This window comes from Kogia breviceps, chromosome 13 (assembly GCF_026419965.1).
Source record: "Kogia breviceps isolate mKogBre1 chromosome 13, mKogBre1 haplotype 1, whole genome shotgun sequence".
NCBI lineage: Eukaryota > Metazoa > Chordata > Mammalia > Artiodactyla > Physeteridae > Kogia > Kogia breviceps.
In genome coordinates this window covers 65,232,658-65,249,566 of record NC_081322.1, presented here as the reverse complement: position 1 = coordinate 65,249,566, position 16,909 = coordinate 65,232,658, and the positions used below count along the sequence as shown (strand labels likewise).

At 39.6% G+C, this 16,909-nt stretch overlaps 1 protein-coding gene across 2 annotated transcripts in view; it reads left to right on the top strand.

The window, feature by feature from the left end:
• Positions 1 to 15,659, top strand: part of MAP3K5 (mitogen-activated protein kinase kinase kinase 5) — a 222,076-nt gene extending 206,417 nt beyond the window's left edge. For both annotated transcript variants that reach the window (XM_059083975.2, XM_059083977.2), the window contains 5 exons: positions 6,055 to 6,298; positions 11,130 to 11,242; positions 12,241 to 12,353; positions 14,080 to 14,156; positions 14,871 to 15,659. In XM_059083975.2, coding sequence (XP_058939958.1) covers positions 6,055 to 6,298; positions 11,130 to 11,242; positions 12,241 to 12,353; positions 14,080 to 14,156; positions 14,871 to 14,931 — 608 coding nt within the window. In that variant the 3' untranslated portion in view covers positions 14,932 to 15,659. The remainder of the gene's footprint in view (positions 1 to 6,054; positions 6,299 to 11,129; positions 11,243 to 12,240; positions 12,354 to 14,079; positions 14,157 to 14,870) is intronic.
• The last annotated feature ends 1,250 nt before the right edge of the window (positions 15,660 to 16,909 follow it).

Below are 16,909 nucleotides of genomic sequence, written 5' to 3'. Positions count from 1 at the left end.
AGAGGAAATACAAGATAAACTTGGAACATACTGTGATGGCAGAAAGTAATGAAGTGCCCCCAAGGGATGGAAGCTTATTCAAAGGACACTGGAGACAGCTTGAAGGAGTTCCCCAAAGTTTAAGCCAGAACAAATTAAGCAAAAATTAAAATAAAAGAATAATAGTATTGGATTATAGCCCATAGAATAAACTAAATATCCATGAGTCAATACTGATATAAGTAATTAAATAAGTAACTATATGGAGGAGAAAATTTTTTAGTAGAATTTCAGTTAATAAATGTAGAAGGAATGAGGGAAATAGAAAATCACCATTAGGCAAACATCACAGTAATAATTATTGCAAGCAAGAACCATCAATGGCTGCTAAGATCAGTAGGCAAAAGTGTGCTGAGAAACAGGATATTTGAATGGTCTTGGGGAATCCCCCCACAAGATATCTACTAATTACAAAGAGAAAACAGTGACACCCCCTTTATCAAAAGATCAAGGTAAGCATCATTCATAATAAGACACATCAGCATTATGTACCTCTTGAAATGATGCACTGAGAAGGGCACAACATCACCTTTGTGGTATTGTTGTCCAAAATGCAGAGCCACAACCTCATCATGACAAGGCATAAGTGAACTAAAAATGAGACACAGTACAAAAAAACCTGACCAGTACTCCTCAAAAGTAAGGAGGTTATGGGGGATAAAGAAATACTAGGGTTAGGACTTCCCTGGTGGCACAGTGATTAAGAATCCGCCTGCCAAAGCAGGGGACACGGGTTTGAGTCCTGGTCCGGGAAGATCCCACATGCCGCGGAGCAACTAAGCCCGTGTGCCACAACTAGTGAGCCTGCTCTCTGGAGCCCCCGTGCCAGAACTACTGAGCCCACGTACCACAACTCCTGAAGCCTGTGCACCTAGAACCTGTGCTCTGCAACAGGAGAAGCCACTGCACTGAGAAGCCCACACACCATGATGAAGAGTAGCCCCGCTCACCGCAACTAGAGAAAGCCTGCACGTAGCAACGAAGACCCAACGCAGCCAAAAATAAATAAATAAATTTATTAGAAAGAAAAAAATACTAGGGTACTGTCACAGATTGGCAGAGACTAAGAAACATGACAACTAAATGCAGTGTGGGATCCCCGGTCAGAAAAAGAACATTCTTGGGAAAACCAGTGCAATTCAAATAAGGTCTATAGATTAGTTAATACTATTGTATCCATGTTAACTTCCTGGTTTTGTTAATAGTGCCAAAGTTGTGTAAGATGTTAAGTTTAGGGCAAGCTGCTAAAGGCTATACAGGAACTCTCTGTACTGTTTTTGCAACTTTTCTGTTATCCTAAGACTATTTCACAATGAAAGGTAAAAAATAAAAAAGTGTTCAATCTTCTTTCTTCTGAAAAAGAGCACACAGAACAGAGAGTATAGTGCAAGGCCCCTTAACAGTTTTTTTTCCTCTGGCTGTTTTCCCACTTGTCATCAAGGATCAGCCTGTCGCTTACTGGCAACATTAAGTATCTGTTGTTACTCCTCAAGTACAGTCTGGCTGTGGGTGACGAGATGGAGAAATGCTGAGCGTGAGATCTTGCTGGCAGTGCTAAGGTAGAGGGAATCGACAATGTAGGCATACTTCTCATAGAAACTCTAATTGTTTAAACTGCTAGAGCACTTGGTATTACTACCAGTTGTGAAGCTGAATCAGTCATGTGCCCCATGTCCACATTAATGTAAAATGACCAGCATTGTAAACTATATGCAGTGCTTGATGCAAGGATCATACGTCGTTCTGACAAGTATTGTGATCCTAATTGGCATCAGAAATACCTTGTGTTAAAGAAGCTTGTTCTAGTTATTTTCCTCTGGGGAATTAACCGGTTGGGGTGGAGTGGGAGGGTAGGGAGGTGGGAATAATATCGTTGTTTGATCCTGTCTTGCTGTTTTGGAAATATGCACCCGCTCTAATTTCCCACACATGGCCTTAAATGCCGTCCACTCATTCCAGGGTCCCCTGAGTCCCTGCCTTTCTCCTGACACTTGGCTGACACATGTTATCTTTGTACATGCTTTTATGACTCTTCTGTATATTTGCCCTAGTTCTCCTTTAGGTTGTTATCTTTTTGAGGACAAAGACCAGATGCTCTGTCTCATTTGCATGTTTTACAATGTCTATTCGATGATGTGTTCTCAGGGAGCCACCATTGAAAGACCAAAATAACAAAGTATTGCATTCACTTATAATTTTTTTTTAAATAAATTTATTTATTTATTTATTTGGCTGCATTGGGTCTTCGTTGCTGTGTGCGTGCTTTCTCTAGTTGTGGCGAGCAGGGACTACTCTTTGTTGCGGTGTGTGGGTTTCTCATTGCAGTGGCTTCTCTTGTTGCAGAGCACGGGCTCTAGGTGCGCAGGCCTTCAGTACTTGTGGCACACGGGCTCAGTAGTTGTGGCTTGCAGGCTCTAGAGCCCAGGCTCAGTAGTTGTGGCACACAGGCTTAGTTGCCTGTGGCACATGGGATCTTCCCAGACCAGGAATTGAACCCATGTCCCTTGCATTGGCAGGCGGATTCTTAACCACTGCACCACCAGGAAAGTCCCTACAATTTTCTATTTTTTTCTAATTATTGAGAAAAATTTTTAGTCACTTGCACATAAGTAAAATTATAATAGATGATAATTTAAAGTGTACAGAGTTAGGGGAATGTAAGGGAACATTTAAATGTAATAATAAATATCAGAAATTTTCCTTCCCCCAAAGTGAGATTATATTCAGAAGGATAATAAAGCTTTCAAACTGTTTTGAAAATTTCAGTTTAGAGACCATGAGAAAAAATTTAGAAAATTTAAAAGGCCTACTCTTGCTCTAATTTAATATAGAATTGAACTCTCTTAAATTATTTTTAAAGTAAGATTTTTTTTAACTGTTTTGTTCCCTTATAAATACAAATAATCCTAGTAGGTTGACTTCCATTCTGCCAACATTTTTTGAGAGACTAATATGTCTTACCCCCATACCAGGTGCCAGGCTTACAAAACTTAAACACCTGATTTTGAGTCACACCTACTATAGATGATCTAGGAAATAGAATTTTGGAAGGAGAAAGGAGATAATGCAAAAAAAAAAAAAGCAGTGTAGAGGTGGAGTTTGGTTAACCTTAAGAGATAAAGGGTGAGGATGTGGAGAAATTAGAACCTTTGTGCAATATTGGTGAGGCTGTAAAATGGTGCAGCCGCTATGGAAAACAGTGTAGTGGCTCCTCAAGAAATTAAAAATAGAACTAACATATGTTCCAGCAATTCCTCTTCTGGGTATATATTCAGAAAAATTGAAAGCAGGATCTCAAAGAGATATTTGCACACCCAAGTCCATAGCAGCATTATTCACAATAGCCAAGAGGTAGAAGCAACACAAGTGTCCAATGATAGATGAATGGATAAACAAAACGTGGTATATCCATACAATGGAATATTATTCAGCCTTGAAAAGGAAGGAAATTCTGACACATGTTACAACATGCATAAACCTTAAAGACATATGCTAAGTGAAATAAGCCAGTCACAAAAAGACAAATACTGCATGATTCCACTTTCATGAGGTATCAATAGCAGTCAAATTCATAGACACAGAAAGTAGAAAGGTGGTTGCCGAGCACAGGAGGGAGGGGAGAATGCAGAATTGTTGAATGAGTATAGAGTTTCAGTTTTGCAAGATGACGAAGTTCTGGAGATTAGTTGAAAAATAATGTGAACATACTTAACACTACTAAACTGTACCCTTAGAAATGGTTAAAATGGTACATTTTATGTCATGCATTGTTTCACCACGATAAAAAAAAAATTGAAAATAAACGAAGATTGGTAAAGGAAGTCAGGACTACATAAACCTGGCCCTAAAAAGGGCACTCTGGTTTTGTTATGAGCAAAAGATGAGTTCTTGTTTAGATTGTTGAATTCCTGCACAGGAATATTTAGAGGTATTGGATGTAACAGAATCAGGGCTAGATTGTCGTCCACACATCACATGTACTTACTCTTCATAGATTTTAATGAGCTCATCCATGGAGAGTAAGTAGAAACATAAAACTGAAGAATGGAATTCAGGTTCCAGCTTTTAAGGGGCAGGTAGTAGACAAAAAGGCTCTGACAAAGAGAAGCAGCAGCCAGAGGTTTAAAGGAGAATACCATACACAGGTCAGTAAGGCAAAGAAAGAAAAGTTACCTGGAGGATTTGGCTATGGGTAGGCCCTTTGGTTGCCATACGGCTATATTGGAGTGGTGGGAGGGGTCTTGCATCACTCCCACTTAAGAGCCCTCCCCCAGCACAGGGGCTCTTAACCTGTGGTTCACAGACCCTCGGAACAGGCTTCAGGGAGTCAGTGAGCCCTCAGGAAATCCAGGGAAAATGCTGTTTGAATGTGCTTCTCTTCTGGGGAGAATCTCCATTGACTTTCATCAGATTCCCGGTGGGTTCTGTGATCTAATGAAAGTTCCAGGTGCCCCACAATGAGACATCACCTCAGACCTGTCAGAATGGCTGTCATTAAAAAGAACATAAATAACAAATGTTGGCGAGGAGGTGCAGAAAAGGGAACCCTCCTACACTGTTGGTGGGAATGTAAATGGGTGCAGCCACTGTGGAGAACAGTATGGATGTTTCTGAAAAAAACTAAAAACTGACCTACCATATGACCCAGTAATTCCACTCCTGGGGATATATCCAAAAGAAACAAAAGCAGTAATTTGAAAAGATACATATATCCCAATGTTCATAGCAGCGTTATTTACAACTGCCAAGGTATCAACAGATGAATGGCTAAAGAAGATGTGTGTGTGTGTGTGTGTGTGTGTGTGTGTGTGTGTGTGTGTGTGTGTATAATACTACTCAGCCATACAAAAGAATGATAATTTGCCATTTTCAGCAACGTGGATGGACTTGGAGGGCATTATGCTAAGTGAAATAAGTCAGACAGAGAAAGACAAGTACAAAATTTCCACAAATCTGATTATCACTTATATGTGGAATCTACAAAAGACAACAAACTAGTGAATAAAACAAAAAAGAAGCAGACTCACTGATACAGAGAACAAACAAGTGTTTACCAGTGGGGAGAGGGAAGTGGGGAGGGGCAATACGAGGGTAGAGGGAAAATAAGGGTTATTATGGGATTATATAAAATCATGTGTGTGAAACTTTTGAAAGTTGTAAAGGACTATAGAATTTAAAGAATCTTTCATTCAAAAAAAAAAAAGTTCCATGTGTCATAGCATATGGAACCAAGACCTAGTATTTCTGCTACCCTGATTTCACTTAAATTATGAATGTAATTCCTTTCGGGGGGCCATTTTGAGAACCCAGTCACAATTTATAATAGTTTTTCCCATGGGAAGGTATCATCCCAGTTCTGAAGTGACATGCAGGTGAACTCGTCATATAGTGTTTTTAAGCTGGAGACTTGTGACTTTTACACTTTAGATTTCAGTGGTTAGTCAGCAGGTTAGGGTAGGACACACACCAAAAATTAACCCAATAGTCAAAAGCAGACAGTCTTCTAGAGTGAATATAAGCATTGTGTGGCATTTTCAGTACACGCCCCCCGCCTTACATTTTGAATGTTACAAGCAAAAAGCATTCTGTGTTCTTACTTTTGTTTATACAATCTCTCTCTATCTCAATGTCCTCATTTCTAAGTGAGTTAATAGTTGCCAGATATTATATAATTGAAAATATGAATTTTAGTTGTGTAAACAAATTTTTATATTCTTAACAGGTTTTTACATAATTGCTGTCTGATTTTAACATATTTCCCACATACCTTATGCGCAGTGTGGAAGTTTCTCTTCTGTTTGAATTAGATCATTCTGAGTTTATACATCTTGTGAATTTTGCAAATTCACTGGAAAAACAAATCTGAAGTAATGTGCAGAAATCCATCATCACTTTTGGAAAAGCAGTTGGGAATACATCTCTTCCTCATAGCAGGGGAGATGACATTCGTGTCTTAAGAAATTAAGGCAATCATTCTTACTTCATTAACAGTGTTGTTGATCATATGCTTAACAGAACTGAGGCCACATTTTAGCCTTGCATCTGAGAGTGATACCGCCGATCAAGAAGACTTGGATGCAGAAGATGACCATGAAGAACAGCCTTCAAATCAAACTGTCCGAAGACCTCATGTGGTCCTTGAAGATGCTGTGGCCACCTCAGGGGTGAGCACACTCAGCTCTACTGTATCCCATGACTCCCAGAGTGCCCACCGGTCGCTGAATGTACAGCTTGGAAGGATGAAAATAGAAACAAATAGGTAAGTCCTATTCTGACATGGGTGGGTTTCTTTTTTCTTACTTTTATATAAGTGGATGTGTTTGGGGTCTGCTTTAAAGATTGGTCCGCAGAATATACAAAATATTATTCCTTTATCCCATTCATATAAACTTGATTTAATGCTTTATTCATTAAAACGAGAGATTTATTAGTCTCTTTAGTCAAATACGTTTTCTGCTTCTACCAGTTCAGTCCTTCAGCAGCTCTTCTTTGATCACTGCTTTATCTCCAAGTGCACTGAGGTTTTCAGTGTAACTTAGTTGTAACCTCATAGACTCTCTGGGATGCAGACTCAGAGCAGTGTGTACCATCCAACAGATAGCTGAAAGACAGGCAGAGAGTCTGTTCTTGAGAGCCTGTGATTTGGAATATCAGGTTCTTTCAGGAGAGGAAGAGCTCTCTGTTCTTGAGGAGATAAAATTAATGCTTCAAAAGCTTTTCATTTTAGAACCTTGAAAGGATGATCTGTTGACCACATTTGTGATTCTACTTTATTTTTATTATGCTGTGTCATATCTGGACTTTAATTTTTCTTTGAGAGTTTGATAACACAGAACCCACATGATCAGGTTATTAAGTGAACAGTAAATATTTCCTGTTCTTCACAGATGTTGGCACAGTTCAAGGTCTGAATCTTTATGATTTATAGCTTCCTGTGCTGGTTACAGTTGACATGTGGGCAACTGACTTTATGACTTTGGGTTTTGACAGGGAAAACTTTTTTTTTTTGGAGTGAATCAATAAATGTTGTTCAAATATTTAGCAACCTTAGTTGAAAATCTGAGTTGTTCACCAGGGAGATAAAACCATGTTATTTTTAGTCATAAGTTCAGGTTTTTGATAAGCTTGAATACCAAGCTTGTATGAGTAGTACAAACCTCATCCTATGTTTAGAAACATGAATTTTAGTTGCATGATTAAGTAAATCCATACATCTCCTCTATGATTTACATACAGAAATCTTTCTGAATAAAGGGAAAGTGGCTTTCTAACTTCCTTATCCCAGTCTTGTTCTCTGAAACCCAGCTCTTTACTTCTCATCTCTCTTACTTAGTGGAAAAGAACGGGAGCCTTTTCTGACTTCATCAAAGTCTTCGTGTCCCTCTTTTCCTGCTCTTCTCAAGTAATAGTCCCATTAGGACGCTCCGTCCATTATAGTAGCTGTCGACTTCAGTCACTTCTCTTCAGTTTACTGTCTGTTGCTCGGTCCTGGAGTTGTTTTTTCATACCCTTCTCTGATCCTTGGAGGAGGAAAGTGCACTCATAACTGTTTGGGTCCAGCCACCCAGCCCTGCTCTGCCCATGCCTTCCAGACAGTAGAGCGACTTTATTTACCAGCGAGCTGGTGCATTTGCTCCTCTGGCCCCTGAACCTTCTGTCTACGTATCCTGGCTTATGTCACTAGAATGTGTCTCTCCTGAGTGCAGTCTTTTCCTTCTCTCCTCAGTCCATTTACGTTACCCTGACTTACACCCCGTCCCCGCCATCTGTCCACCAGGCTTGATCCATCTGTAGTCCCTGGGGGCTGCCTTTCTCCAGCTGCTTTCTTCAGGTCTTCACATCTCTTTTCTGAGCTTCTAAGCTAGCTGAGGGCTTGCTTCCCATGTCTGCCCGCAAGACTGACCACATTTCTTTACTACATGAGTATGTTGTTAACACTTCCTACAAGGGCCCCCTCATTTGTTTTTTCTCTGTGTATTTACACATGTATCTGTGAAATCTATATGGTTGTTGGCCTCCTTTTTTCTTTTTCTAGTAAGATCTCCCACAGCTCCTCCATCAGCCCCAGAAAAGTGAGACCAGGTACAACATTCACTTTACTTAGGATTTAAAGAAAGGCCAGCTTCTTCTGTCCAAGTGCTGATAAGGGGCTGGTCATGTCTATATTAGTCCTTGTAGTTTTCAGTGGAATATTCCTTGCTATATAGATGTACGTATATTGCAAAATAAATTGAGGAAATGTTAGTGTGTTTTTAGGAAAGCTTGTAAACCCTCGGGCTAGAAATCTTAAGCTTATATTTAGGATAGTCACTGATAAAGATACATCACGTTTATCCAGCTCTTGATGATTGGCTCATCAATAATACTAAATGGCAGAAAATAACAAAATAGCTTTAGAATGTATGCATTACTTAAAGTATATGCTTACAGAAAATGTTCTGACAATAATTTGCTTCACACAAGGAGTTGGGACAGTACTGCAGAGGTAGTTAAAATCTAACTCAGGAGGAGCTGACTGGTTATCTAATTGCTCTTTCCTGCAATTCTGGAATTACCCACCAACCCAGCTCCTCACCCGCACCCATCTGAGTTAAAAAAATTGATCTCATGGCCGATCCTTGCCAAAACTTCTCTGGAACAGAGAGGCAGTCATTTGCCTTGGCTTCAAAGGATTTCCCTACTAACTGAAGACAAAGTAAAAATAAAACTGATGGACTGGATGGATATGCCCTTAAAATAAATAATTTTGAGAGCTGGATTTGAGACAAATGAGGTGGCCTGTCAATGCTTTGCTTCCAATGTTAAGTTCTGGCTTTTAAGATAAAAAGGAAATATATAGTCTGGGTAAACATGGGTTAAATTCTAGAAAATTTCACTTGTGTTCTTTGAGAAAAACAATAAGAATATGCTGTCACTATTCCATACATGTAAATTAGCAAGAAAGACAAAAATATATACCAGACCAAAAAATTGCCAACTTAAAAAAATTCATAATGAGCTTGCTATCCATTGCTTTGAATATCATTCGTATTAGAGTAGATAAAAGTCTCCCTTAATCCTCTGCTTCCCTCTTGCTTTCAGTTCCTACTGCTTAATCCACCTAATTGTGCACTGTTTGCTCTGCAGTTGTGCAGTTGTCTTTAAACAAGCTGTCTTCCTGGAACCACTTTCTCTGTCTGCCTCTCATTGCGTTTTCCTTTTGTCTCACCTCTGCTACCTACTCTACTGTGACCCTTTCTCGTACCTAATGGCCTCACGTGTCTCTGTTGTGTGGAAAAGGGGTGGAGCCTGGGGGGGTCAGGGAAACAAACCCTATTAAGCCCTGGCTGGCCTCTTTTCCGGGGCCTGAGGCCTCAGCAGGGAACAGAACAGCCCTTCTTAAAGGCCAGGCACTGTGCTTGGCACTTTACCTATACTGTCTCATTTAGTGTTCACAGTTATCCTTTCAGGAAGTTCTACTTTTCCTTTTTACAAATGAGAAAACCGAAGGCCAGAGGCGTTAAGTCATTTGTCAAGGTTAACACAGGAAGTGGGTGGCTGAACCAGGATACAAGCCCAGGGCTGTCTTCTGTGGGGCTGGGCTGCCTTCAGACCATGTCAGCTGAAGTAGAAACAAACTTTTGGAATGGAATCTGGTCCTCAGTTAAATCTGTCAATACTCAGAAAGTAAAATAAATACAGCTTGCTAAGAGCTATAGGGCATGCAACAATGTACCTTGATGATCTTATAAATAATTATGTATCTTAAATTATTATAATTCTGAATCCAAGTTACTCGAAGATAGTTTTCGAAAAAATCAGGACATCTCTCCTCACAACCTGGAATGTTTTCCCAGAAAACTGTGCTGGGAATGGTGAGTGCGTTACCACTTGGCTCTCAGGTGTATAGTGAACCTTTCCTGGGTAAGAACTATGTGTAATAATATTTCTCCTTGTTTCTTTGGAGAATGCATCAGGTGCCAGCTAGGAACTGAATGTACCAGGAACACAGCTATCCTTTTACCCTCTTCACTGCTCCCCTTAGAAGGAGAGAAATAACAGTAACAACCACAACCGAAGCAACCACCATTAACATTTACTGAGGATTTCTTATATGCCAGGTACTATAGGTGACCTCACCTATAGTTACTTCTCAAATTTTCATAGTTTAGAAAAAGTATCTGCCTTTCTGCTTTGCATTGCCTATTGTATTACCCATATTGACCAACTGTTTTTTTTTTTTTTTTTTTTTTTTTTTTTTTTTTTTTTTGCGGTACGCGGGTCTCTCACCGCTGTGGCCTCTCCCGTTGCTGAGCACAGGCTCCGGACGCGCAGGCTCAGCGGCCATGGCTCACGGGCCCAGCCGCTCCGCGGCACGTGGGATCTTCCCGGGCCGGGGCACGAACCGGCGTCCCCTACATCGGCAGGCGGACTCTCAATCACTGCACCACCAGGGAAGCCCCCTGACCAACTGTTTTTGATGAGGGGCCATACATGCAAAATATAGGTCTGTTAATATCATATATAACCTTTTTTGCCATTTATGGTCATAAAAAGAAACAGGACAACATCTCTGAAGAGTCTGGCAGACAACTGGGGATGGAATTTTTTTTTTTTTTTGCGGTACGCGGGGCTCTCATTGTTGCGGCCTCTCCCGTTGCGGAGCACAGGCTCCGGACGCGCAGGCTCAGCGACCATGGCTCACGGGCCCAGCCGCTCCGCGGCACGTGGGATCCTCCCGGACCGGGGCACGAACCCGCGTCCCCTGCATCGGCAGGCGGACTCTCAACCACTGCGCCACCAGGGAAGTCCTGGGGATGGAAGTTTTAAAATCTTGTCTGGAAACAAGCCTTCTAGACCTTTGCTGCTCAACTTGGGGGTCTGTGGACCAACGACAGGAGTGTCAGCCAGGAGCTCATTAGAAATGCAGAAGCTCAGAGGTCCCTCCCCTAACGCTCCCCAGCCCCAGGCTGCTGGATCAGAATCTGCATTTTAATAAAATCCCAGCGGCGTCTGTGTTCGTAACAGCTTGAGAAGCCCTTGTCTAGAAGATCTCTCTGTGGCTGCTCTAGCTTTATTATCCTGTCAACCAATATAATTTCCTTCCGCAGATTACTGGAAGAATTGGTTCAGAAAGAGAAAGAATTACAAGCACTCCTTCATCAAGCTATTGAAGAAAAAGACCAAGAAATTAAACACCTGAAGCTTAAGTCCCAACCAATAGGTGAATAGCAGAAAATTTTAAAGTAATACTACTGTTCAACCAGGCTGCCACAAAGAGCTAGAAAGCCAACAGGTAGCTTTATGTCATGGCTTAATCAGCATCTGTCACTTGTACCACAACTACAGGCAGAAGTTGCCTTAAAAAAATCCGGTTCTTAATTGTAGCAAGCTATCATTTCTTATAAGTGCAGTAAAAATAAGGTGATTCATAATCACCGTTTCCTGAGATAATGTATTATTGAAGTAAGTAGGGCTCTCCATTTTTTTGTCCTTATTTCTTTTTAAGATTTCACAATGAAATTACTAGAATAAAATAATATTTTTTGTCATTTTGCATTTGTATTCCGTGTTTTCTAGTGTTCCCACCCCCCTTATAACTTGACAAGGCTTAAACAGAATCAAGATACAGTAATAAAAAGTCATAAATTGGATACACCTTAAACTAATACAATGTTATATGTCAATTTTATCTCAATTTTTGTAAAAAGTTAGATGGAACTTGGAAGAAATCTATTCTGTGAGAAATTGGGTATGAAAGATAATTTTTAGACAATCTTATTTAGCCTGTTTAGAGGAAAATAAAGTTCATATTTTTTTGTTCAGATATATGGTCCTTCCATATTATTGCAAATAGTAGAAAAAGAGATTATTATAATTATATGGCTCTCTGCTAATTATGCTCATCTTTGTTGCATGAAAAACACAGTACAATTTTGGTGTACCATTTTATTCTAAGAAGCTATAAAATTGATATGAAACTATTAGGTGGGAGTATCATTAATTATTGTTACTGACTCTCCATTTACTAGTATATTAAGCAGTGTTAAAGAGTTTTATTTATATTATCATGTAGACTACCAATCTCAATGGTTTCTATTAATTATACTCTGATAGAGAAAAATCTTTTAAAATATCAATGAATGTTGACCAGGAGGGTCTCAGATGACCTCTGTTAGCTGAAGCTAAGAACGTCCTTCCCTCCTCTCAATGCTGTTCTAGATATTCCTGGGTTGCCTGTGTGTCACCTGAATTCTCCTGGCACAAATACTGAAGATTCTGAACTTACTGAATGGCTGAGAGAAAATGGAGCTGATGAAGACACTATAAGTCGGGTAAAGAAAACATTCTGTGGGACAAGCATTCTTTCACTTTGTTGCATAATGTTGAGTGCCTACTATGTGCTAGGCACAGGGGGTACACTGGTGAGAAATGCAGACCCAACCCTGCCCTCACAGACCAGGGTAGGCAGATGATGATCAAATAATCCCATAGATACAAGTGTAATTATGTCCTGGTCAATTCTGTGAAGGAAAGGTTATCAAGTGTTACGAGACAGAGGGAGGGAGAAGCTGGGGAAGGTTTTCTGAGATGACCAGTGAGCTGAAGTCTAAAGGAGTATGTAGGAATACACTATCTGTGTGGATGTTCTGGGGAGGGGGGCAGATGAGAAGGGTAAACTATTTGGGGTAGAGGTGCCGAATGTGCAGAGGCAGGTGAAAGCTCTGTGGTCCAGAACTCCTAAGGATTTTTATGTTTTTGCGTTGAAAATAAAGAGTAGGAAAAATCAAGACAGAGCTGAAAGAAAAAAGTTCTTCTGTTTCTAATTCTTTCTCTTGTTTGTTAACTTTTTAATTCTCTTGTGACATTCTTAGACTCCACTGGGCAGCAGCTATTTATTGCTACTTAATAAACTAGACTAGTTCCTGAACTTTTAGCAGAAACAGACACTTTCTATATAAACTATATTATGTCTATAAGAACCTAATTCATCTCTGCTACCTATAGGGAGCTTTTGTAGTCAGCATGAATAGCATTTCTTTATGTTTTAAGATTACATAATATGTACACACATATATACATAGTAAGAGGTTATATTTTTATGATTTTATAGAAAGGGCCTCAGTACAATATTACATTGATTTCAGTTTTATATTTACATTTTTTAAACAACTAAGAATAAAGATGTATTTCTCTTGACTTGATAATTTATTGGACCACTAAATAAAATTTAGGGTCTCCTTAGAAATCTGCATAACAAATTAAATAAAGTTAAGGGACTGTCTTGCCTGTGGGAAATAATGTATCCAATCAAGTTCATCAAAATATTTTTCCCTCTAACTTAGGTTCAAATCAAAATTAAGGAGTAGTAATTGACGATCCACTAAATCACTGTCCTTCTTAAAAGATTTAGAATTAAAAGCTTCACGTAAATTCAGGACTCTGATTTTGTAGTAAGTATTGGAAAGTACCTTTTATCAGAAATTAAGTGTAAGCAACACTTTTTATTCCACTGGAGAAAAACAAAGCTACAAAGCAGTAAACCCTAAATAAAAACATTATCTTAGGGCTTCCCTGGTGGCGCAGTGGTTGAGAATCCGCCTGCCGATGCAGGAGACACGGGTTCGTGCCCTGGTCCGGGAAGGTCCCACATGCCGCGGAGCGACTGAGCCCGTGAGCCATGGCCGCTGGGCCTGTGCGTCCGGAGCCTGTGCTCCGCAACGGGAGAGGCCACAACAGTGAGAGGCCCGCATACCGCAAAAAAAAAAAAATTATCTTATAAGCAGCAGGTGTAATTACAAGCAAGTCTTATCTATTCATCAGAAGACCAATCAGAAATTCTGTGATGCTTGTAATCTTTATGCTCCTGGAAGACATATGGATGTATTTCTTTGTAATAGGGGGAACTGTTTTCCAGCAACTCCAGAAGATTGTGTCTTTAGTGGATTTCCTTTTAGATTTTTTTTTCATTATTGCCAATGTTTACATTATGGATAGTTTGCTACTTATTGAAAGTACATAACACATCTTACTTTTGTACATATTTTACTTTCTCCACAGTTTTTGGCTGAGGATTATTCACTAGCAGATGTTCTCTACTATGTTACACGTGACGATTTAAAATGCCTGAGACTAAGGTACCACTTTTCTTTCTGTTCAGTCTCATCATGATGGAAAGAGCACTGGGCTGAGATCAAGAAGCCTGGGTCCCTTCCATCCTGGGTCGCTGCCTAGCTCTAACTAGCTCTACAGTCCTGGGTAAAGCTCTCCAGTTCTCAGCTGCTCTAAGAAACCTGAGTTAGTTGTAGCAGGCTATTATTGGGAGCTCTAATAAGCAATGTGTCTATATCAGTAAATGCAAAGTCAGCTGGAAGACTTTTCTTGATAACACATCAGATTAAGACCATACAGATATTCTAAAGCTGCCATAAACAAATGCTCTAATTTGGTTCATGATTGTGTCATGCTTAATAGAAATATCAGAATGAGGTACTGATTTGCCATCCAAATACCTGCTATAATCTGATACAGTTCTTATAATAATTTTTTTTTTCCATCAGGCCAAGCACATACATAACTAGTACTCTGACCCACCTCTAGAAAGACACATTTCAAAAGTGCAGAAAGTCTAAAATGATGCTTTGGGCCCTGGTAGTCTGTGGGAGTGGAAAGGAAAGGCATGGAGGGATGAGGAGAAAATCTACACAAAATGAATACATAATGAGTGATAAGACTTTGGGATCTTCATGTTCTGATAAGAGCCACTGAAAGCTAAGGAGTCACTTTCATATTTCAAGGGCACTGTTTCAAATGAAGTGATCTCTTCACCATGTTCTTGTGTCTTTAAACAGGGGAGGGATGCTGTGTACACTGTGGAAAGCCATCACTGACTTTCGCGACAAACAGACCTGACTGTCGCTCAATTTGTTTCCAACTTTCCGTGGAGATTCTAAAAACAAATGCAGACCTGATCTTCTAGGCGAGGGAGAATCGAAGGGAGAGGAGAAAGAAGCTGCACTTTAAATCCAGTATTTGTTTACTCGTGTTAAAAAAAAAACAAAACAGACAAAATACACTGAAATTTCCTAACTGCTTCTATTTCTATGATTCATAAGGACTCTTTGTAAGGACTCTCAAAATAATCCTAAACACTGCAGTGTTTGGGATTATTTTAGTCTGAACATTTTTATGGAAATATTGTTAATTCAGCAGCTATAGCACTTCAGCCAAATGTTTATTTCACACGAAATGGATAGAACATGTCATGTGACTGTGCATCACTGGAACAAAACCAAAATGTGACAATAACTTTTTAGGCTTATGTGTGTTTGTAACATGCCCTAATAATTTGAGTAGAAATGCGTGATTTTGATTATTGTATAAAGTTTATGGGGTTTTTTTAAAGTGTGCAGAATCTGAGAGCAATGGTTTTTACTTACCTGTATTAATTGTAATATTGACTATATTTTGTAACTTAAGTTTCCGGTCTAGAGTACATTTGTTTGAGACATTTATGTACTACTGAACTGTACCAGTTGCACCTGCCTGAATCCTAGTAACATTAGCTTGTTCTAAAGCTACCCCTTGTGTCATATTTACTCTAAAAAGTAAAAAGACTCTCAACATACTGTTTTGATAAATTCTAAAGAATTCGTATTTTGTTTTGGCAGTCTAGATAATTACTATGTCAAAATTCTAACCGTTTCTTCATCTCTAACGTTAAATAGAATCTGTCTTCTCTTCAAGTAGTCAAAGAACAACTGACGTCCAAGTCATTCCTCAGGGCTACAGAGTGGTAAAAGAGAGAACGTGGAAAAACAGAATAAAAGAAAGTCAGTGTCTTTTTCTCAAGGCCCCAAGTTACCATGAATGACTATTGTGTACCCCTTCAAAGGGGCTGCAAATAGCATCCCAGTGGAGAACACTGCATTTTCTATTCCCTTAATTTTAGTTCTCATATTTGAGGGAAATATTTTTATTTTAAGCTGGATACGTATTTTATTTTATAAGCCTGCCCATGTGAATAGGATGAAGTCTGAAGCTCCTAGGTGGATGAATGACATAAACAAATTTCTTAAATACAGAGGAACCTGTTTATTATGCAAGATAGAAATATCAGAGCTATATCATGACTTGATCCATGTAGAACAGTCTTTGATAAAACAGGAGGCATCTTTACTTCTATGTAAAAATCAACATACTATATATATATATATTTTTTTTTTTAAATATTCATTTATTTATTTGTTTGCATTAGGTTGTAGTTGTGGCAGGTGGGCTCCTTAGTTGCGGCTCCAGGGCTCCTTAGTGGCTTGCCAGCTCCTTAGTTGCGGCTCACAGTCTCCTTAGTTGTGGCATGTGTGTGGGATCTAGTTCCCTGACCAGGGATCGAACCTGGGCCCCCTGCATTGGGAGCACAGAGTCTTACCCGCTGCACCACCAGGGAAGTCCCATCAGCATACAATATTTTTTTTGTATATTCCATTAGAGTATGCGGAAAGTTCTCACCGATATGTCCTCATTTGATACTTGCAACAACATAGGTGCATCTTTTTCTTACATCCCAGTCCTGAGGACAGATAGTTGCCTCCTGTGTCCTGTGGGGAAATCTCAAAGGAGGTGAGGTATAAATTAAATGATATATCATTTCACTCATATTGAAACACAGGGTAACTTCTTTATTAAGCCACAGTTCATATCCCCACGTGTAATGGTAAAGTGCTTTTTTAGACCATATATAGGATCATGCTACCCATCTTCAGCCGACTCTTTAATGATATAATCTCCCCTTGGGATCTTCCTCTTACCCTATATCTATGGGCAAATATTCCACTATCCCTACATGGTTCATAATACGTTCCCAGACTACCATCACTAGGGTTTTTTTTTA